Below are 22,878 nucleotides of genomic sequence, written 5' to 3'. Positions count from 1 at the left end.
CAAGGCTAATTTGTGAGGGGGCCGACGACGGCCTCGTGGAAAACGCTACCATAAATGGGCATGTGTGCCTCCATCTCAGCCCTCACACAGAAAAGCAACGGTAACAAATCCATAACAAATACCTTGTACGGAATTACACGTCTATTTCAGACATGATAATAAAAAACATGGCGTTTACAGGGCGAGCCCCAGAGGTTTCTCGAAGAAGGCCTGGCTAGTTCACGTTTTGGACTCGGGATGGCAGCCCACCTAAGGTTATAGGGCCAACTTTATTACCACACCACCCGGGGACAAACAGTGCATTTTATTTGCAATTCACAAAAGGTCCGTTTATGTTCTCTTCAAAGAGAAGATCATAGATATTTGCCTTTCTGCAAGCATTTGGTCCCACTAGACACCTGAATCCAACAAAGTTTTTGTTCATGGTGAAGAAAAAAAAGAGTGGGGTCAAGGGTCTATAGCCTTGGCATCAGACAGACCCAAGAAAGGGTTCTACCACTTGCTAGCTGTGTGACACCGGGCAGGTTACTTAACCTCTCTGAGCCTCAGCTGCCTTGTATACTAAATAGGCATTATAAGGCCTCCCTTAAAAGGTTGTTGCAATGACTAAATGAGATAAATTAAGGCAGACACTGCTACAGTGCCTGGGACATAAGTGTTCCATCAACAGTAGCTATCTCAATGGGAAAGCCAGTCTGCAAATTAACCTGTTCGTTTTTAATGCTGTGGGGCATGAGGGTAACCTTTTCCTGGCTGCTCTGCAGGAAATCCCAGCGCAATCTTAACTTAGTGCACCTGCAGGTTTGGGGGGCCAGTGTGAACTTTGACATCTTGTCTGCCTATCTGAGGCCCCCGGGGTCCATCTGGATGAGATTTTCAAAAATTGGGTGGGGGGAGGTTCTGGAAGCAAACTGGGCCGTGGTAAGTGAACTGGATCATAACCAGCCGTCTGGGTCCAAGGTTACCAACCAACACATCCTCTGGACTGATGGAAAACACTCCCCTTTCTGCGGGGCATCTGCCCGTGTGTTTCCAACTGAATTAATGCGTTATCGACAGAACTAGGCGACACGTCCAGATCCACGGGGGGCATCGCTTTGCCCGCCTGTGTAGACTGGACAGGACTTCTCAGCGACGCCCAGCTGCACTTTTTCTGTGCCTGGAATGAAAGCTCGGAGCGTGTCAAGGCGGGACCTCTGAGATTTCTGAGAGAGCACATCCCCCGGGCTCGCCTCTTCTCAGGAACCGTCCGGGACATTGCTCTGTTTTTTTTTTTGTTGTTTTTTTTTTTTAAAGTACAGTTTTTCCGGAAACTCTAGTGCAAGCGGAGTGGGGCTCAGGCACTGTTCTCTTCAATAAGTTTCCCCCAAGGTGGTACTTAGCGCTGGCTACTCCCCGTGGGGGATGCTGGATTGGGGAAAATCCAGGAGGATGGGGTAGAGAAATGAAGACTGCGAGCCTCCCCGCCTCACCACCGTCCTTAAGAGGGTGACCAACAGCTCGCGGCTCGCCAGCCCCTGTGGGATGCCCCGGGGGACCCTCCGCCCCCAGCACCCCATCCCCACCCCCCACCCCAGGACCACTCTACTTACAGATCTCCAACTAGGGGGGCAGCGGAGAGGAAGCTGGATGGAGAGCCCAGATCTGGCGCACCTCCCGGGCCGGGGCGTCCAGATCTCCCCGCTCGCCCCGAAGCCTGTCTTTATAGACGCGGGGCTGCCCGCTGTGGGAAAGGGGAGGCGGCCCCGGGGGCGGGGGGCGGGAGGGTCCCGCGCGCGCGCTCCGCAGCGCCCCCTGCAGGCCCGAGGGGCGCGGCGGCGGGCCGGCCCGGGGGCGCACCTGCGGCGGCGCTCGGGGAGGGGGGCGCCCGGGGGCGGGGCGTTCCCGGCAGAAGCCGGCGGGCCGGGGTCTCACCCCGAGACTCCGGGTCCCTAGAGAGAGGGGTCAGCGGCCAGCGGGGATGCTTGAGAATGTCTACCGTGAGTCAGTTCCAGTTTTAACCGCTTCCTCCCCGTGGGAAGAAGAGCCGTGGGTCTGAGTTGACCCCTCCCCGCCGCACTCCCCAGTTTCTTCGCCTCCTACTGGCTGGAGAGGGCGCCGGCCAGGCCGCATGAAGGGTGGGGACAGGGGATTTTTTGAACCCTGCAAAGTGTAGGGCAGGAGCCCCCTCGACGGCTGGGAATGGTGCGGGAAGGGGAAGTTTTTACTTTTCCCAACTTGCCATCCCCATCTCCACCCACAAGCAAAAAAAAAAATCACTCGGTTGTGATTTCAGGCCCCGGGGAGCTCCCTTCGCTGGCTGCGTGACCTCAGGCTGCTCATTTCCCTTCTCTGAGCCTCAGGGTCCGCAGCTGGGAGATGGGTGTGCGCGTGATAAGGATGGAACGTGCAGGGTGCGTGTCAGGATGCAACGAGAAGGTGGGTGCGACGCCGCCCTTGCAAGTTCCCTGCCACGGTCCCTCTCGCCTTGCAAGGCTTTCTTGCAAGGGAAGCAGCCGCCTGGAACTCCACTGTCTCTCTCCCTCTCAAGACCGCTTCTTTCCCTGTCTGTCTGTCCCTCTCCTGCATGTCTGACACGGCATCACCGTTTCCTTCTGTTCTGTGCTGCCTTTTTGGGGTCACTCTGTATGTCTCTGTCACTCTGTCCATCACTGTCTCTCTCTTTTCCTCTCCCGTGTGTCTCCCCCGTCTCTGGCCCCTGTGTCTCTGTGTCTCTCCCGTGTGTCTCCCTCTGTCTCTGGCCCCCGTGTCTCTGGCTCCGGGTCCCTCTCCCGCGGTCACACGCACGCACACAGGCCATAAAAGGAAGCCGCGGTGGGGGCTGGCGCCGCGCCAGGCCGGGACCCGGGGCAGCCCCCGAGCGCCCCGCCGCCTGCGCTCCCTCCCGGGCGGGCGGACCGGCCCGCAGGCGTCCCGGCGCATACCAGCGGGGCGCCGCTCCCCTGACTAAATATGGTGCCGCGCGCGCCTCCGGCCGAGGGCGGGCGGGGAGGGACCTGCCTCCGGGCCGCGGGGCTCCGGGCTCCCTCCAGCCAGAAGGTTAGGGGGATGCGGAGCCCCTTGCCAGGCTCTGCGCTTGGCACACCCCCATCTTATCCAAAGAACCCTCCTGACCACCAGGCAGGTGATGCGCGAGTGTGGGGGTGGGGGGGGTCTTTATTAATACCCCCATTTTGCAGGTGAGGAAACCGAGGCCCCAGAGGGGTGGAGAGATTTGCGCAAGCTTTCCGTGGGACGGGAGCCCTCCGCTGCCATCGTTCACTTCCAGAGACTTTGAAGGGAAAGGCCCAGAACTGGCCTTGAGGCTGAGAACCGGTTTCTAAGGTTAGATGACTGGGTTTCAATCTGCCTGTGCCACTTTCGAGCTGTGTGAGCAGGGGCAAGTCACTTGAGCTCTCTGTGCCTCGGTTTCCCTGTCTGTAACATGGGAAGAACGGCAGTTATGCTTGATTGCACACAGTCCTTGAAGGTGATCCGCGTAAATGAAGGTATTTCAGTGCTTCGTCTTAGCTGTTGTGCTGCTCAACCAACGGGAGACCGGGAGACCGGGAGACCGAGTGGAGCTGCACCAGGCCTTGGGGACAGGATGGTGAGTGACAGCCTGTCCCGCCACGGCATTTGCCTGCAGGCTTCCCGTCCCCTCTGCAGAGCCTGGAGCTCAGACCCTCTGGGTCCCCTCCTCGTCCTTCCAGCAGCAAACTCACCTGGTTTCCCCCTGTGCACACGCAGGCCAGGCCCGGCCACACTGCAGTGGGCCTAAAGCAGAGTCAGAAGCCAGGATTGAGCTGGCTGGGGAGGGCAGGGGGACAGCTCCTTGGGAAGTGATGAATGGGCTACCTCCCCACGTGCCTTTTAACGTCTCCTCTGTAAAAGGAGTGGAAATTGCCCCTGCGTTAGGACAGGAATGGTGTGGAGCAGAGGACGCCGGCAGGGGAAACTGCGGTGATCGCCACCTTCCCATCCTGGAAAGATAACGCAGAGCCGGCCGTCAGAACCCAACTTGCTGGCATTTTCACCAGAAGCAGTGACACTGGCACTTCCAAGAGGGTTGCACGGGCTTCTTTAAAGAAGCTGGCAACTTTTAAGAGAGAATCATTCTAACAGATGATTAATAAGGAGACTTTATAACAAACACTGAATTTGACTGCATTCTCTTCCCTAATCCTTATCACCACCGTAGGAAGTGGGCACTTTACATTTCTCAAGGGAAAGCACAGATGCTCAGAAGCCTGCCTCAGCCCCCTTCCTGGGTTGGTAAAGGTGCCAGCACACGGGAAGGGCTTACATAAAGCATCTCAGGCCTTTCTGGTACACTCTGGAAGCACCCGGGGACAGCATGTGCACCTAACAGTCAGTCAGTACACATCTGTCTGATGCAGAAGCTCTGATGTTCGCATTGTTATAATAACTAAATCAGACGCCTCCCTGTTATTTCTCATGGCTCAGAAAGCCAGTTATTTTAAGATGGCGGGGGGGAAAAGTTACTTACAAAAATGTTCCTTTGAGAGCTGTCAAGTCCGCTTCCTTGGCACTCTTTCCTGGGAGGCCCTGGAACGGGAGTTTCCATGAACTCATGGAACAAGATGGCAGAGGGGAATTTCTCTCGTGGAGTCTTTTTTTTTTTAATCAAATAGGTTTGTATTTGCTACTGGCTTCAAAAAGCTCCAAAGTGTGACATCCTTCACCTTTTAGTAATATCAAAGACTGGTTCCAAGCATGGTTTCTTCCTGCACGTGCTTCCCAAGGTAAGTATTTAAATGTAAGTATTTCGAAGTGTCTCTGCACTCAAGTCACCCAGCCCAAGATTCACACAGGACTTCGCCTCCTTGTGAATAAAGCGACACCGATCCCGACCAGAGCAAGGCTCAGCCCCAATTCTCTTGCGCAGAAGGACTCCATGTCATTCGTGTTGGCCCCCACGCGTCTCCAGGTCCAATACGGCATGGCACGGTTGCCTGCAACACTCTGTGCCTCACCAGTTTCCAACTCTAACTCCTGATCCTCGCCCTCTATCAGGAAGGGTCCTGCAATTCTCAGTAAAAACAAAACTAAACATAGTCTTACCGCGTGATCCAGCAAGCCACGCTCCGCGGGATTACTCAAATGAGTTGAAAACTTCTGTCCATACTAAAACCTGCAAACAGAGGTTTATAGCAGCTTTATTCATAACCGCCAAACCTTGGAAGCAACCAAGGTGACCTTCGGTAGGTGAACAAATAAACAAACTGTGCTACATTCAGGTGATGGAATGTTATTCAGTGCTAAAACGAACTGAACTATGAAGCCATAAAGACATGGAGGAGCCTTAAATGCATATCACTAAGTGGGGGTCGCCAGTCTGAAAAGGCTGCACACTGTATGCCTCCAGCTATGTGACATTCTGGAAAAGGCACAACTGCGGACACAGTGAAAACATCAGTGGCTGCCAAGGGTTGTAGGAGGGAGGGATGACCAGGTGGCGCACAGAGGACCTTTAGGGCAGTGAAGCTACTCTGTCCCATCTATGATGGCATATGCACGTCACTGTCCATCGTTCAAACCCACAGAACGCACACCTGGTGCGAACCCTAATGGCAACCGGGAGCTTTAAGGGATAACGATGTGTCAGTGCAGGCTCACCAGTTGCAGCGAACGTCGCACCCTGGGGGGGGGGGGGGGGGACGCTGACAGTGGGGAGGCTGTGCGAGCGTGGGGGCAGAGGGGATACAGGAAATCTCTGTACTCTACGTTCCATTTCGCCAGGAACCTAAAACTGCTCTAAGAAATAGTCTACTTTTTTAAAAAGGTAGTTTTATCTTGCTCTCATTTCTAAAAAAAATTACTGAAGACCACACAATCTTTGCACAATGGTTGTTAACAAAGATCCAATACCATGCAGCTGAGCAGCATGGTCCTAAATGCCTTTAAAGGCATATTCTCCCGAATGTTAATCCTTCATGTACACTTGGCTTTAGGTGAAAAGAACACATCAAATGTTACATAATCATAGAGGCACGTGAGTCATATACAAATGTGTTCTTGCACATAATTATAAAGCTATTAGTGTAGTCTATGCAAACATGCATGCTAAGCTGAAATTTATCATCTTCAGAAGCCACCTCGGCTCTATGAGCTTTTAGATTGCCCAAGTTGAAACACCCACTTTTCCTAAATTCCTCTTTAGTTCCAACTCCCATCCTGTTTGTGTGTAAATCCAAATTTTCTCCTAAAATTTCTCCTGCATTTCTGGAAGATAAGGTCTCCCAACAACCCAGGAAAACCACCAGCAATGATGTACTAGTTTATGAGTTTGAGAATCCTTTGATGGGTCCTCTCTATTTATGTTTGTCATTTCTTTAAGTGAATTTTTAAATGTCTCAGCCTGTGCACTTTTTTAAACTACTGGATTATAAATTAATGAATGCTGTTGAAAAATCCTGAGCATATGAATTTCTAGAGCAGATTTTCTCAACCCAAGGTCCTCCTTTGTGGATAGTCCTAAAAATCTCATAGTGGGTATTTTGAAAACAAGTGGTTTTCTCTTTTCCAAATGTAAAAATGAGAAACTAAATATGCTTTTCAAGCCATACATGGCCCCACAGATTACGATACTGTCCCGCTGGAGACGACGCCACCCCCCACCCCTACCACGCTCTGAAGAACAACTGTGCCAGAGCAACAAGGCTGTGGCCAGGGCCCCGCCCATCAGAAGGCCCCTCCCTCAACCTGACTTCGTCTCCAACAGCCCGGGCCGCCCAGAGCCCCAAGGAGGCCTGACAACCACGTCCCAGCACTCCCGTGGCCCAGGTGCACATCTCTGATGACACGACAGCCATACAAACACCCTTTGCACGAAGGTGAGTTGCCTAAATGCTTTTTTATTAAATGATACATTGAAGGTATAAAAGTTGCCCGGGTACGAACAAGGTACAGCATAACGCATGCAAAAGCACTATGGACTACAGGGGACAATTCTGTTTAGCTCCTATTTTGAGGATTCTATGTCAGTGTCCAAAATGACAAACTCCAGCACCTTTTCTTAATCAAGTCCTGCAGGATTGCAGTTCCTGAGGGAAACACAGTGCCCACTGCCGACATCCTTGCACGCAAGCCGAGATCTCTGAGAATTCAGATCTTCAGGTTCCCACGTGCCATACAGTGAAATTCAGAAGTGCAGTCAGCTACTGCAGACTTCACTAAAAGATGCAAATGAGCCCTTATAATGCTTCTACGGCTACCATGTCATTTACGCCCCCCAACAGGGCCTCTCAAAATCCTCTGACTTGTAAAGTATGGTTTAAGGGGACTTATTTAATAATGTTCTGCATTCAGATAAAAATCCTTGGTTAATCTTTAAAGACTGAACACTGACTAGCACAAACATACAGTCAGGAGTTTCACTCATTTCCAAAGGCAACACCCTGACGAGAATGCTCATTTTACAACTACAGCCCTGCCCACGTGCCCGTGGAAACATTTAGGCTGAATGCTGTGGTGCTCGGGGGGCCCAAGCTTCGTTCTCAGTCTACCCTGTGACTTCCGGCCATCGGGCGCCGTCTTCTGTGACAGTCAGTGGTCTTCAGTGACATCAGCCTGTAGACTCCACATTATAAAAATGTCTTAATAAATATCAAAGCAGCATTTGAGAGAGAGAGCACTTAATATTGTTCTATCCGAAGAATAAAAATGGACGTTTAATAAGACTTTCGGAGCCCAAATAAGCAGGGGTGGGCCCTGTGCAGCTCGTGCTGTAAGTGCCCAATGGGCGGCCACGTGAGGCTTAGACAATGCCATCTTTGAAAAGGTGCTTTCTGGTATTTCGCCTAAAGCCTGTCTCTTCATGCTTATCCCACATTCTTCACGATAAAATAAACTCTTTGTTTTACTTACAGTAAAATTAAAAGAATTATTTCCCTCTCTACGTTTTAATTAAATCTTCCAGGAGAAGAGCCAAAACGGTCTAAGGAAAGAAAAGTACATTGTTAAGTTCAAGTGTAGATAGTATTTCAGATATTTAAGTCTCATTATAAATGGTTATCTGAAAAATAGCTCGTCAGAAAAAAACCAAACTTTATAAGAACTAGTTTTTTCTGGCTTTAGTGTTCTTTTAAATGTTTTTTTAAACATGAATTAATTTTCCTACAAATCTACCTAATTCCGGCCTGAAGGAAATTTAACTAATGTGCCATGTTAAAGGGCAGAGCATACGGCTGTAACGACCGGGAGGGGTTTTTTTGAAGAAGGTACAGAGTACTGAAACGTCCTTTCATTTCTCACACGTTTCACGACCTTTAAAATACTTCCTAGAAACAATCCATTTTCTTTCAAGCCAAATCCAGTAAGTAGACGACACAGTTGGCTTTTATTCAGAAATGCAGTAAAACACGAGGGGCTAAACGTTTTGCAGAAACTCAAGTTTCTACAAAGTGCAAGCGCTAGTGATGCATTTTGGTCATGCTGGGAGAATAAATAAGTTATTGACTACATACAATTTTAAGATAAAAGATGCCCCAATGGAAACGTCATCGCTTCACGGCTGGAGACACAGGAGGCTCTTCGATGTCAGCGCTTGTCCCCTTCCCCTTTCTTCCGAGGCCGTCTGCAATCGAGAGAAACAAATGTTAATACCTACCCCAAGCTAAAGCAGGCAAAAGGCAGACACATCTACGTCTATTTTAGGATGTTATATAGTTAATATGGTGCGAGTTCTTTAGATGGCTTAGGACAGAAAAAACTCCCTCTCTTTCAAATTCTAGTGAGGAAGTCAGACGTGGCGAGTACTAGGGCCTCAGTAACTATCCGAGCGTCTCTCGACTTTATCCAGAGACCAGAATCCTCCTGGAGCAAGCCCACGTGTTCGCAGTTACCAACTTCTCCTCATTACACGGCAGGAAGGGGGTTCGCAAGACAGGAGGCCGTGTTCCACCAGCATTTCGAGGGCTACCGAAGGTCATCGACTAAAAAGGGGGAAAACACCTTTCCTCAAACAGCAGCGCCTCCCAGCAGCACCCTCTTGTGGCAGGAGGAACCAGCACAGCTGACATCTTCTCCCCAAACCAGACAACTGGCTAAGAAACTGCAGAAAATGTTCTTCAGCCCAAAAGGAAACCACAAGCTCCGGAGAGTGCGGACACCCACGGTGCTCCGGCAGCAGCAGCGGAGGGCCCGGGCACGGCGCTCCATTTCTCTGTCCCGGGGACAGGGCAGAGGGCAGGAGCGTTCTAGACCAAAACCACCTACAAGACTTCACATCCAATGCGACAAAAACGCCAGGCCCAAACGAAATTCCTGAGGAAACGCGAACCCCCAGCTCTCCAGTCACTTTTTACAACAGAAAAAAACCACCTTTTTAATGACAATTTCGGTGACAGGAGAAAAAGAATACAAATTTAGACAAGTGGTAGAAATCTGCAATTTTTGCATCAAAAATGCACGCCGGATGTTCTCGTTCCAAAGACAGCTTGATTCTACGGTCTTCTCAGTCGGCAGCAGCTGGTCATCCTCATCAGTAACGTAAAGTGCTGCGACTACTACGGGTCTGAACACGGATGACGATCGAATCCCTCAATTCTAGGCAACTTTGCTGCCAGGAGAAAATTGACAACATCCTTAGGACATAAGCCTTTTAGGTTTTCTAGGAAAGCGTTACAGGAAAGTGCCGCTATGTTTGCAGGCACTTCCTCAGAGACGCGCATAAAGCTGAGCTGATGATGATTCTGTGATAAAACACCTGGTCTTTGACGTCCAGCCCCCAATGTGACACGCACTGCTCACAGCCCTCGGGAACGGGCCCGCCTCCAAGGTGAGTGTGCTGTATGAACCGCCTGCGTTTCTCTCAGCACCGTGAAAGCTTGATGAAAGAAGGGCCTGTGTGCTTGGGACTTATTTTGAAATAAAAGAGAACCTGAGCGTAGGGTTTTCTACTTCAGCTGGATGAGCTTGCGTAGAGCTGAGATACTGTAATCGGAAGAATAACCATTTTACTATCTCCATAACCTTTTCAGGGTTGTCAGAACGTCCGTATCCTCCGCACAGTAAGCTCGCGTTGAGAGGGGCAATGGAAAGCTTAGGTGTGTTCCTGGAACAGAATGCGGGTTTTGGCTGACAATTCTTCACAGGTTGTTGCACAGAGGTCACTACTGTGCCAGGAACATTTTTGATGACGGTGAAAAATACTGTGCACAATCCCTGTCCCTCCCCTGTTGGATCAGCAGTCATGCTCACGGGGCCTTCCAGGGCCTTCCAGGGCCTTCCAGAGCCTTCCAGAGCTTTACTGACCTGAGCTCAGTTCTCTGACGGCTCTGGCACCTGATCCGTGAAGGACTCACAGTAACCACGGCGCTCTCGAATTCTCTCTCATTCTCCATCTCTCCCCGCCACCCAGCCCCTGCGGTGTAAGCCTACCCAGTAGCTAATCTGTTCCGTTCATCTCAGAAGAACAGAGTTCGGTTAAGAAATACTCGGTTACTTACAATTTTCTTACTGGTCATTAGCCATGAATATTGAGATTGATTATAAAAAGCTTACAAACCAGGAAAGTTCTTTCTCAGGGTTATTTTTCCTGATGGGACTGAAAATACCGATGTCGTAGGTTTGATGTGTTAACAAGTGTTAACGTGTACAACACCCACTGGTGACAATGAAACAGAGAAACTGGTACTGTCACATATTCTTCCTAAGAACGTAAACTGGTCAAGCCTTTTTGGAGGGGAAGTAGATGATATCTACTATGTTTTTAACGTGCATAGGCTTTGAATCAGTAATTCTGCTTCTAGGACAAGAGAAACACTTGTGAGGACAAAGAAGTAATGCTACTCTGCAGTACTGTGAAAGCGAAACATTAAAAACATATAAAAGTGCGTCAGTAAAGAGCGATCAGCAACACGACGGAACACTACACGAAGTTAAGAGCGAGGCAGAAGGAGATACGCATATACTGACAATTGAAAGAGGCAAATTATAGGGTAATACGTACAGGAACAGTGCATACACATTTACATACACAGAAATAAGTCCTGAAGGATGCCTGCCAAGCTGCTAACACTGGTACCCTCCACAGAAGGGAGGAAAATCGGGGAGTTAGGGAGAGACAGGAAGTGAAAAGGAGAAAGGGAATTTCACATTATATTACTTGAATGTTTAGAGATTTACTCGTGTACTTGTGAGTTTGGTTTTGTTTTTTAAGTACTTGCCAAATAGTAGACACTAATGGCAGTTCCTTACCAATCCCTGGAAAGAGAACTAGGGAAACTTCTCAATAGTTTGTAAGCTATGGAGGAAGTGTAGAGGAATGGCGATCGAAGGTGCTGATTCTGCTAAAAATGGTCAGCTGCAGGCTTTCGATGAGTCACCGAAACTTAGTGGCGGTTTTCTCCCCTGTAAAGTAAGTAGGTAGGAATGATGTCTTTCCCCCGTTCCATCAACTCGGAACTCTAAGATACATATAAGGATAACTCCTCGTGCAGTCAGAATTCCCCTCCAAACAGGGTCTCCCTGACTCACAGATATTTCACCTTCAGATTGGAAGAGTCACAGCAAATATTCAACGTGATCAACACTGCTCACAGATGTTTAGGAAAACCACAACAGGCAACTGGCATTGTAGATGTTTCCTAAAAGTGTATCTCAACATTCAAGCCTGATATGTGTTCCGATAATCACTGCCTGCACCCACCCATGACAGCCCATAAAAAGAGATCAACCCTCCACCGCAGTTGGAAACACTGAGCCGCAAACCACTCACTTTGGGTTATCAAATTGGAATCCTATTGCTGATGTAATCAAAACAACTGAAAGGCCACTTAGTGAGCGTTCTGAAAGGAATATGGGCGATTTCCTAAGGATTCGTTATTTGTAGACCACCACCACCAAAAAACACCCTGAAAATGCACGAGACACACACACCTGTGACTTCTCCCTCTGTGTTCAGGAATTTTGCCTTTTTTCAGGCTTGGAGAGGAAAAAAATGCTGACTGGATAAAAAGCTGTTTATTCAGTATGATAAGGATCTAAGCTGCTCCAAAGAGTACAAATTTATGTGAAAATCAGGTTTTTCAATGCTTCTGTATAGAAATTATATTTCAGAATTTTGTAGTCATCCTCCCGTCTCCCTCCAAGATTCTCTTTCCAAAAAGCATTTTTTTGGAGGCTCAGTAACATGGGCCAATTACATTAGATATAAGCGAAATTAAACCAAGTTGCAAAAGCTCAGGAAAAACTACTCCAAAGATAAAAACAGAGACAAAGAAAATATAGCTGCTGACAGCTCAATGATAAGTCTCAGAAAAGTCATACCCATTTTCTTCCTTCCACTAGGTTGTCTGCCAAGCTCTGGGTCTGAAGGCTGAAGTGAAGACCCTTTTAGAAATGTATTTGGGACGTCCTCCTTAGTTCCATGCAACAAATGAGCTAAAATCCTGTATAAAAGAGGTCTAGAGCAGAAGAAAACCAAAATCAATTAAATTTGCATAAACAGGAAAAGCTTAAAACATCTATTTTTTAAAAGGTAGCCTCTGACACCAAAATGACCAAGTAATTCACTACACTTAGAAGAAAAAGGTTGCAGGGGCTGGCCTGTGGCCTAGTGGTTAAGTTGGCATGCTCTGCTTGGGCAGCTCAGGTTTGGTTCCCGGGTGCCAACCTATGCCACTTGTCAGCAGCCATGCTGTGGCGGCAACCCACATACAAAATAGGGGAAGATTGGCTCAGATGTTAGCTCAGGGTGAATCTTCCTCAGCAAAAAAGAAAAGAAAAAAGTTGCATGGTTATTATCCAAATTGCAAACTGTTCATGCTTTTTTAAATTTAAGAATACCATTTAACTCTAAAGACAATTTAAAACTCAGAGAAAACATGTCAACAACTTAAACCTCATCAAAAGTGACATACAATTTCAATGAATGCACAGAAATTCAGCTTTTAAACTCTCAAGTCCAGTATAAGATTTCCCAGTACCTAACACATCTGATACACAACAGGTATTCAATACACACTTACTGGACTAATAAATCCTTGTCTAGAAAAGGTCTTATGTCTCGAGAGCCAGGCTGCCTGGGTTCAAATCCTGGCCTTACTGCTTGACCCTAGCAAGATTCTTAACCTCCCCAGCCTCACAAATGTCTCTCCCTCTATAACTGAGGGTAAGTGTAGTCCTTACCTCATAGGGTAGTTATGGACTAAATGAGTCAATAAATGTAAGTGTTTAGAACTGTGTTGGCATAGATTAAATGGTGTATGAATGTCAGCCATAGAGGAGTTGAGTAATAACTAGTATTTAAAAAGCTAATTTACAGTTTATGAAACACTCTGCCCACTCCTCACTTTATCCTCACCCTGTGCTGTCATAATCGTCACGCCCAACTCATAAATGAGAAAACCACAGCTCAGCGAGGATTTGCTAGAGATCCCCTTCGATAGTAAGGAAACAAACTCTCCACTTGAACCCCAAGCTCCATGGTCTTCTCCTCCCCGTGTGCTGCCTGGAGATCTGCATCAGCACCCCTGCACGAATGGAAGCTGCTCTGCTGACAATAAAGACCGCAACAACAGAAATGCCTTCCTTGGTTTCCAACCTCATAGATGAAAACACAATTTCACGGGTTTTTTAAATTTTTGAGATATGCACTTACTCGCAGGTGTGATGGTTTAAAGTGCCACATTCCTTTCCCTTCCAAAGGGTGGAGCCTGACTGCCCTCCCCTGAGTGTGTGCTGCGCCCACTTCTAATGGACTAAGACGTTAGGTGACAGCCCTGTGCAACTTCAGAGCCTAGGTCGCCAACAGCACATGGCTTCCTCCTGCCTTCTCTCTTGGCCACTCTCTCCAGGGGAAGCCAGCTGTCCTATGGAAAGGTACATGTGGCAAGGAGCTGACCTCCTGGAAGCAGCCGTGTGAGGGAGCACGTGGAAGTGCATCCTCTGGCCCCAGCCAAGCTTTCAGAGGGCTGCATCCCTGGCAGACATATAGCTACAATCCCACAAGACACTGGGCAGGACCACCCAGAGAAGCCGCTCCCAGGTTCCTGACCACAGATAATAAATGTTTCCTGTTTTAAGCCACCAAATTCTGGGGTAATCTGTTATGCAGTAATAACTAACTGCATCCCGAAGCCATCTGTCCATACCACCAGGAGAGGAAGTTTCTCTATTTAATAAATAAGATGCTTCAATTCTTATGACACCATCATCCAGAAATATAAAATAGGTCTCTTTGCCTACTTTAAGCCAATGTTTCCCAAAGTGTTAACTGGTTCAAGATTTTTAAATTTAAAAAATTTTATTTTTTAAATTGTCATACAATAAAATTTACTTAAGATTTAGATATTTTAAAATGTTATTAGAAAGTATATAACTAGCACATTTAATCTGCAACTTCATGGATATTAAGTTTCTTTTTAAAAAAACAGAAGTTGAAAAAAATTTTTTTAAAGTACAGCCTCACAATACTTTATTTGTAATTCTGAAACACAAAAACTCGAAAACTAATCTTGTTCATAAATTGGCACAAATTCATTTGGTGGTGGGGCCTGCCCTAACCTAAGGCTATTCTAGACTTCATCCTGCTTTGTGTGGCAATGCCTCAGTTTCACAGGAAATACAACGTGACCGTGGAGCACTACTCGAGAGTCCACCTGAACATACACTAGTGTTTGCCATACGGACCACAGGACTCTTTAGAATCTGAAAACTTTCCAATGGAAATGTTTTAGGACAAAGCTATCATTGTCTTGTAGAAAGCAAACTGCTGGCGGAGTGAAGCGTAAGCTGGAAAAGAAAGTGAGTGCAGACAGAGAACCCAGACAGCTGGCTCCTGAACAGCACAGCGCAAGGCAGGGGAACCGACAGGCGTGCTGCAGAGGCACAACCATGGGACCGGCAACATGAGTGGTGAGAAATGAGACCAAGCCAGAACCTACGTGGACTCTGAGTTTAGACCTGAATGGCTGCAGGAGGAACCTACGAGGGGTTTGAGGAGATGAAAATAACAGATGGCATGTTTGGACACACTGAGTTTGAGATGGCAGCAGAAAGGGGGGCCCACAATTCAGGAGATCTGTCAGATTTAAGGCAGAGCCACCCGCATGGAGGCGTCATTACAGACTCCAGAATACCTAGAAAAGTGGGCGGGGGGCAAGAAGTAAAGAAGGTTAAGGACAAAACTGAGGGAATGCCCACCATTTCAGGGAACCATAAAGGAGCCAATGAAGAAACTGAAAGAAAGACGCTGGCCGGTGGACCAGTACTTAGGCCTGCGTGCTCTGCTTCGGTGGCCCAGGGTTTCACCAGTTCGGATCCTGGGAGCGGACATGGCACCACTTGTCCGGCCATGTTGAGGTGGTGTCCCACATAGCACAACCAGAAGGACCCACAAGTAGAATACACAACTATGTAGTGGGGGGTGTTGGGGAGAAGAAGAAAAAAAAAGAAGATTGGCAACAGATGTTAGCTCAGGCGCCAATCTCTTAAAAAAAGAAAAAGAGGGCCAGCCCCGCGGCCAAGTGGTTAAGTTCACGTGCTCCACTTCAGCGGCCCGGGGTTTCACCGGTTTGGATCCTGGGTGCAGACATGGCACTGCTCATCAAGCCACGCTGAGGCAGCGTCCCACATGCTACAACTAGAAGGACCCACAACTAAAAATACACAACTATGTACTGGGGGGATTTGGGGAGAAAAAGGAAAAATAAAATCAAAAAAAAGGAAGAAATGGAGAGCACCATTAGGGAGACAGGAAAATCAAGACAGTAAAGGGTCATAAAAGACAAATGACAAAAAGCGTTATGAGTAGTCGTCAATATTACAAAATGCTGCCGAAACTCAAGTGAACCTGAGCTTCTCAAATTGGAAATACATATACACACACACCCACTGATGGTGCAAGGGGCGTGGCACAAACTACAGGATCAAGGCTGCATATGACCGGAACAATTTTATATGAAGATTTGTGGGACAGCTAAATTTAATTGGTGTGTCATTTAAAACATCTTTAGGGTAAAGCAACTATACCACGAAGTAGAACGAAAAAATTAATGAATTTTTAGAAAGAGAAAATGTGAGACTTCAAAGAAATTTCTTGCTAGAGGAAGGCAGCTTTGAGCTATGTTCTCAGGCTCCTACGTACAAATATTTTTGCCATTCAGGGATCCTCTGGAAAAAGTTTAAGAAACACTGAAGTAGGAAAAGAACTAAGAACCTACTAGAACACAGTTGCTCTCCTTTTCAGGAGCACAGTTTCGGTATAAATGGTGAGGGGAGAATTTAAGCGGCAAAGAGAGCAAGAGAGGGCGCGCTAACAAAATGAGAGCAGAGGGCTGCTTTTCCCCAAGCTGGGGGTAACAGGAGAGGGCGCAGCAGCTCAGGGCTGGGAGCTGCCCGGGGTTTTGGAGGAGATCTCTGAGGACGTTCCTAAGGGGATGTAAAGGAAGCAGCGGGGAAGAAGAGTAAGATGTGAGAAAGAAAACAATTACGGGAACAAAGCCTCAGGAGAAAAACAGGGACGTATCAAAGAGCCAAGAGGAGCGACCCTGAGAAACAAGTCGGGCCGAGGTCCTCGGAAACCAGGGGTTTTCATGTAAGAGCAGAGGCCCCGTCTGACTCGTTCCCAGCTGCACACGCGGGATGTAGGGCCGTGCTAGACACACTAGACCCAAAGAAATACTTGCTGAATGAAAATGAACTAAACCCACCAGCATGTGACTAGGGCTCCAATACAACGTCTGAAAACTTATTTTCAAACAAAAACTGCTTACATTGAATCATCCTTTGATTCTTCAAACGCATTCAGTTCACGGATAAGAAATTGTCTGTCCAAAGGAACTACAGGTTGACCAGATTCTGGAGGAAAAATCACGAAAACACTGAGTCTTTATTAATCTAAAAAGCAAACATGATTTTGATAAGAACCACACTTACCAGGTTGTACACATTTTTTCAGATTTTAGAAGAATGATGATGGCACATATCAAGGCGGGCGTAGCTATGTGTGATTTTATGACTTTCAAAATATCTCTTTTGTTAAATGTGTACCTTAACACAGTTTAACACAAATTCATTTTTTGAATCTGCCAATTTTTGGTTGGGAAGATACTGTTTCTGCACACTAGACTTCAGAGGTCTGTTTTCTAGGAAGGCTGTAAATTAAACACATGACAGTACTGATACCCATTTGGTGGCAATAATTCTCAAAGCGAAATTAACCCTAAAATGAAGCGCTGGCGAGGATACAGGGCCACCGGAACTCTCACACTTTGCTGGGAGGAGAGCAAAATGGTAGGGGCGCTTCAGAAAAGAGTTGAGCCATTTTTATAAAGGTAAGCGTACACTTACCACACAACTCAGCAATCCACTCTTGGCTCTTTACCCAAGAGAAATGGGAACATGTTCACGCAAAAACTTGTACGTGAATGTTTATGGCAGCTTGATTCACAATGGCTAAAAACTAGAAACAACCCAAATGTCCATCAACTGGTAACAAATAAATCGGCAGGGCCATACAACGGAATGCTATTCAGGGGCAAAAACAAGCACGGCTGCATCGCAAATGCATCATGCTAAGTGAAAGCAAGCAGACTCAAAACATACATCCCGTATGGTTTCACTCATACGACATCCTGGAAAAGGCAAACGATAGGGACAGAAAACGACAGATCCCTGGTTGCTAGGGGTTGGGGATAGGCAAAGAAGTTGACTACAAAGGGGCACACAGAATTTCTGGAGGTGATGGAAATGTTCTGTGTCGTGACTGTGACTGTGGTGGTAGTCACACTACTGTGTGCATTTGGCAAAGTCCACAGGACTATATACTAAAAAAGGGAAACTACATTGTCTGTTAATTATACCTCAATTTTTTAAAAAGCCAAGACACTTCAAATGAAACTTGACTACTGTCACTCTATTTCATTCTAGGGAAGCCCAAGTCAAGACACCTAATGAACGATATTTTCATAATTTTCTTCTCTCTGAGTATTAATGGTAGTATATAGCCAGCCTTGGTGGTCTAGTGGTTAAGATTTGGTGCTCTCATTGCTGCGGCCCAGGTTCGCTTCCCAGTCAGGGAACCACACCATTGTCCACTGGTCGTCATACTGTGGCGGCTGCGTGTTGCTGTGATAGTGAAAGCTATGCCACCAGCAGGGTCACCCATGGTGGACAGGTTTCAGCAGAGCTTCCAGACTAAGACAGATCAGCAAGAAGGACCTGGCCACCCACTTCCAAAAAAATTGGCCATGAAACCCTATGAATAGCAGTGGCGCACTGTCCAACACAGTGCCAGAAGGTGAGAGGATGACACAAAAAGACCGCACAGGGTTCCACTCAGCTGTACACAGGGTCCTAGGAGTCAGAATCAACCTGATGGCACTAACACCAACAAGGGTATTACACAGCCACCTATAACAGACTGAGGAAAGTGGAAATAGTTATAATGAAGATCCTGAAACCAAGATAAATCATCAGTTTTTATTCAGTTAAGATATATGCTTAATATTAAATAAAAGAAAGTTCCAGCATCACAAATAAAGAATTCATTCTCTTCCAAAATCTACTTCGTGATCTCTTTCCTTTGACAAGGCACGTCTCCGAGGCATGAGACGGTCTGAAAGCACAGAGTAAACTTAAACAAGGGAAGCGAGTGATGGACACGTGAGGCCCTTCTGCTCCATCCCCCTCCCACCTCCCCCCCCAGACGTAAAGCCTACCTTGACTATTGCGCATCTCCTTCCCCGCTTTTACTGTCTTTCTGAAGAAGTAAATGTAACCGATACACTACATTTCTCCTTAACTGCACGCCCCCTCCCCCAGTACCATTTCTCTCCCTCCCATCACTAGAGTCAGTCTGGAGTTCACCTTCTTAAGCCTTTTTAAATACCATGCTTTTACATACATTTGTAACCAATACAGAGTAGCAATACTCTGAGGCTTTATTGCCATTGTTGTATATTTTTTAATAAAGAATATAGGCACAGGGGCTGGCCCTGTGGCCAAGTGCTTAAATTCATGTGCTCTGCTTCAGCAGCCCAGGGTTTCGCCAGCTTGGATCTTAGGTACAGACATGGCACCACTCATCAAGCCATGCTGAGGTGGCATCCCACATAGCACAATGAGAAGGAACCACAACTAAAATATACAACTAGGTACCAGGGGACCTTGGGGAGAAAAAGGAAAAATAAAAATCTTTAAAAAAAAAAAAGAATATAGGCATTAAATCTGAGTGTGTGTACATTTTTCAAGCATATACAAAGAAAAAGACTGGCAGCAAACGGCATAAAATGTAAACTGTTTATTCTCAGCATCAGGAATTATGGATGATTTTTCAAAGTATGCACCTATTTACGTGCTTATTTAGTTATTTTTTGTCTCCTATGATACAATAAGCCTCTTGAGAATCTGTTCAAGGCATGGAAAGAGCCTGTGTGACTTTTCCGTCCCAGTCACTCCCATGACACTGTTTGCTCATGGAATCAGCTTTCAGGGCTAGCCACTTCCGGAGAACTGGGGGAGGAGAGAAGCAGATTTCGTCCCGGGTGATTAACAGTAATGTCTTACCTGCCATGAGGACAGATGCTGTATACTTATATTTATTGAATTCCAAATACTCCCGAATTAATTCATTAATCAGAAGGTTCTCATGAGACAGCGGTGGCGGAGGTTCGCTTTCATCATCGAGGGCGCTGAAAACCTCAGCTCGAATCCTCGCTCTTAAATGCCCTAACACGCCTCTTTTTTCCAAGGTGTCCTTTAAAACTGTGAAATACAAAACAGGACCGCCTCAATTACAGGATAAGTTTTGTCATTCTGAGGCATGCTTTGAAGAAAAATGTTTCCAAGGTAAATGGCATAACGGCAGCTTTCAAATTAACATTGTGACGAACTGAACAATTATTGCACTAGCTGCCACAAAGCATGTTTGTAATGAAAAAGGAAGTTCCCAAGTTGCAATGGTTTACTCTTCTAACACACTCAAGCAAATTCGAGTTTATCCTTCCAACATCGTCGCTGTCCGCGGCTTTAGTCTCATGCACATTCTTTAGTGAGGAGAAAAGGGGACAGAATTACAGTCAGCACACTGGGACCTGAACTTAACCCCCCGTGTCTCATATATTTGCAAGAGTGTTTATCACTGCGGACCAGTTGCTGTGTGTCACTGAAAACCTCTGGTCCAGAAAGAAGATGACTAAAGATAACAAGCACACTCCATAAAAGGAAGGAATGTGTTGTCTTTTGTATAAAAACCTTTGATAGCCAGAACCCTTGGGGAATGGCCCATGATGACATAAGGGCGGGTTTTTGTTTTTTGGGTTTTGTTTGTTTTTTAACAATTATGAGCTAATTCCTTAAAACAGCAGGATTTTGAAATTTTCAGCCCGGTTAGAAATCAAATACGTGACCGGATCCCCGCCATCTAAGGGATCAGGGATACCCACGCTGAACGTAACCCAACTTCGTGAGGAGCACCGGGCACTATTACAAACATCAGTGAGTGCTACGGTGAGATCTAGCTACAAACACCAGCAGGGATGAGGAGGGGCTGGGGCTGCACTGGCACCATCCCTTGCAGGGGTCTGGAACGTTCTTTTTCCAAATTGTCCCTAATGGCTAAAGAACAACTCCAGAGAATGGATACATCTCACCCACAATGCCTAGAATATAGTAAGAGCTCAGTTAAGGCTTCTGAGGAGCATTACCATACAGCGTGGTATACTGCTGCGCTGGAGTAAATATTATCTAATGCTGTACTGGGTCCTGCCAAAAACAACAGATCAGTACACCACAATAATGAACATTCATCAGGGGAGCCCAGCCAGCTTTGATCCATGTAGGCATAAATTTTTTTTAAGCTTTGATAACAACAAAAATCTGGTCATACAATTAAAGAAATACCATCTAGACTAGCTTTTAACCTTTCTTCCCCTTATTTTTCAATCATCCCCTCCACCTTTCTGCAGGTAGGGGAGTATCGTTATCACCCAATCTGACTTGGTAACAGGCCGGTAAAAGGAAGGTACAGCCTTATCACATTCTTGGGATCATAAGTGAACCCCCGTTTCTAATTCCATCTTTGGAAATCAGACGGAGAGCTATTTTTCACTGGCGAGGATCTGGTCCCAGTCACTCTGTATTTGCACACAGCACAGCCTCAGACTCAGCAGAGAACTGAGAATTAATGAAGCTGGAGTTAGGAAACCTATCAGATCACCACCTCAGCTGCCTTCTCCAACATAACGAGTTCTGCCTCTCAGAGGCAGAACTAAGTGAGGCGGAAAAATGTCAAAGCGCTTATAAAAAGTAAAAGCCCATGAAACTTCCGATAATTGATTGGCAAACACATTCTCACTGGGTTTCTCTTGAACATAGAGCATATTCAGAACTGGGGAATGCAGAAAAACCATAAGGGGCTCCCTACATCTGTGTAGGACGTGCCTGATCCAGAGAATTAAGCCTTCTTTTTGGGGCGCCATAGCATTTTGCCCTTCCCTCTATTTGCATGCTTAAAACCCCGTACCATAACGACTTCTTCAAAGAGGTTCTCAACCTGGCTTAGATCCCAAAGTGTCTTTAAACCCTCTGACGTTGTATGCAATACTGCATGCGACACGCATCTGCTGGGGAGAGGGCTCGCCCTTCGCGGGTCTGTTCCTGTGGATCACGGCATGCCTTCCGCAGGACTGTTCACCAGCCCGCGCCGCAAATACACGTTTACATCAATCCTTACTGAACCACATTCTCATGGAGATTCAACCCCCTCCCCGCCAAATCTCTAGAAATGAGTGATTTCGACCGCAAGCTCCCTGAAAACCCGAACCGGTTTTGTTCATCGGGCATCAGTACCACCCAGGGATGAAGACTTGAGCTCTGGAACAGCCCATCTAGCTTCTCCCTCTGCCTCTTTCTGGCTGAATTACTCGGGGGGAGCTAGTCCCCTCCCACCACCACCTCGATTTCCTCGTCTGGGAAATGGGCACGGGGGGGTTCCACGGGATCAATGAGTTTCCACGGGGGCTGGGCAGGCCCGACGCGGGAGGCTCAGTCACCGATAACTGGCCTTCCGGTCCCTGACACCTGCGTCCCGACGAACGCTGTGCCCATGTCATCAAGTCAAGGGCCCGCATCTTGGTGGAACTTTCCCGAAAAAGACAGGAGGCCGGCCAGGCGGCTCTCGACCTCCGGTGTTTCCCGATGGAAAATCGGGCCCCACCTCCCGTCGTCGGAAGGACCTAAGTAAATGGCTCAGGGTTGTGCCCAACCCCAAGGATGGCTGTGGGTCCTGTCCCCAGCCCTAAGGCTCGCCCCCCGGCGGCGTCCACAACAACGCGCCCGAGGCCCGAAGGGGGGACGGCAGACCCTCAGGTGCCCCGGGAAGGCGGCCCCCGATGTTCCGCGCGCCCTCCCTGTGTCCCCTGCTCGTCACAGGCTGCAGGCCACACGTACTTCCCCCGTCAGCCTCCCCGCTTGTACTCACCGGCCTTCAGCTCGGTGACAGTCGCCATCTTTCAACCGCCGTCAGGGGCACGCCGGGGCTGTGCGCACGCGCAGCCCCGCCCCGCTCCGTGATCTGTAGCCAATAGGCGCACCGCTCTCGCCCAGCCCAGTCCCGCCCCTCTCCGTGTACGCTCTCCGCGATTGGGTAGGTGGTGAATATACAGAGAGACTCCACCAATCAGCGAGCGCTCTAGGCGGGCCCTGCTGAGCGGGAACGGGGGCGGGTGGGAAGGGAGACGGCGGCAGGTTCAAGCTGCAACGCGTGGCTGCTGCTGGCGCTTTAGTGCTTAACTTCAGCCTGCTCAGCCTTTCCTGATCTGCCCGCTGCTCTTCTCTGCAGCCCCAAGTACTCCTTGTTAATAGTCACCATGTATTAAGCCCGTTAAGAAGACTTGTTAAGACAGATTGCTGAGCCCCACCCCTGGAGTT

General features: G+C 47.7%; 3 protein-coding genes across 27 annotated transcripts in view; 1 reads left to right on the top strand and 2 right to left on the bottom strand.

Annotated features, from left to right (window-relative positions):
- The window catches only part of MYH11 (myosin heavy chain 11), a 118,412-nt gene extending 116,628 nt beyond the window's left edge, over window positions 1-1,784 (bottom strand). For 4 of the 8 annotated variants that reach the window (XR_011424791.1, XM_023616273.2, XM_070232243.1 and 1 more), the window contains exon 1: window positions 1,593-1,784. The gene's annotated coding sequence lies outside the window, so the exon portion shown is untranslated. The remainder of the gene's footprint in view (window positions 1-1,592) is intronic. The other 4 variants (XR_011424790.1, XM_023616272.2, XM_070232241.1 and 1 more) reach the window with 1 other exon arrangement.
- A 57-nt stretch (window positions 1,785-1,841) lies between these two features.
- On the top strand, window positions 1,842-10,838 carry LOC106781557 (uncharacterized). Of its 12 annotated transcripts, XR_011424796.1 has the most exons (7): window positions 1,842-1,979; window positions 2,343-2,418; window positions 3,180-3,324; window positions 3,461-3,589; window positions 4,635-4,745; window positions 6,564-6,836; window positions 8,804-10,838. XR_011424796.1 is itself a non-coding variant. In XM_070232267.1 (5 exons), exons 2-5 carry the CDS (start codon window positions 3,425-3,427, stop codon window positions 9,269-9,271), a joined length of 924 nt encoding a protein of 307 aa, XP_070088368.1. In that variant the 5' UTR covers window positions 2,975-3,039; window positions 3,180-3,424; the 3' UTR covers window positions 9,272-10,517. The 12 variants fall into 12 exon arrangements, 1 of the variants encoding a protein (XP_070088368.1); XR_011424798.1 differs by lacking the exon at window positions 4,635-4,745 and having other exon boundaries at window positions 6,725-6,836; XR_011424802.1 differs by lacking the exon at window positions 4,635-4,745 and having other exon boundaries at window positions 6,725-6,836; window positions 8,871-10,517.
- Window positions 6,838-22,580, bottom strand: CEP20 (centrosomal protein 20). 7 transcript variants are annotated; one of them, XR_002799319.2, is made up of 7 exons: window positions 22,430-22,550; window positions 19,516-19,713; window positions 16,722-16,806; window positions 12,274-12,410; window positions 11,203-11,355; window positions 8,469-8,578; window positions 6,838-7,939 (listed from the first exon to the last, which is right to left on the bottom strand). XR_002799319.2 is itself a non-coding variant. In XM_003362733.4 (6 exons), the coding sequence occupies exons 1-5, from the start codon at window positions 22,455-22,457 to the stop codon at window positions 8,502-8,504; spliced, it is 525 nt and encodes a 174-aa protein (XP_003362781.1). In that variant the 5' UTR covers window positions 22,458-22,580; the 3' UTR covers window positions 6,838-7,939; window positions 8,469-8,501. The 7 variants fall into 7 exon arrangements, 5 of the variants coding, with proteins under 5 accessions (XP_003362781.1, XP_070088369.1, XP_070088371.1 ...); XR_002799318.2 differs by having other exon boundaries at window positions 6,838-8,578; XM_003362733.4 differs by lacking the exon at window positions 11,203-11,355 and having other exon boundaries at window positions 22,430-22,580.
- Between the last annotated feature and the right edge of the window lie 298 nt (window positions 22,581-22,878).

The sequence above is a fragment of the Equus caballus genome, chromosome 13 (assembly GCF_041296265.1).
Source record: "Equus caballus isolate H_3958 breed thoroughbred chromosome 13, TB-T2T, whole genome shotgun sequence".
NCBI classification, from domain to species: domain Eukaryota; kingdom Metazoa; phylum Chordata; class Mammalia; order Perissodactyla; family Equidae; genus Equus; species Equus caballus.
Note: the sequence above shows the minus strand (reverse complement) of the source record. Positions and strands in the feature narration are given on the sequence as shown.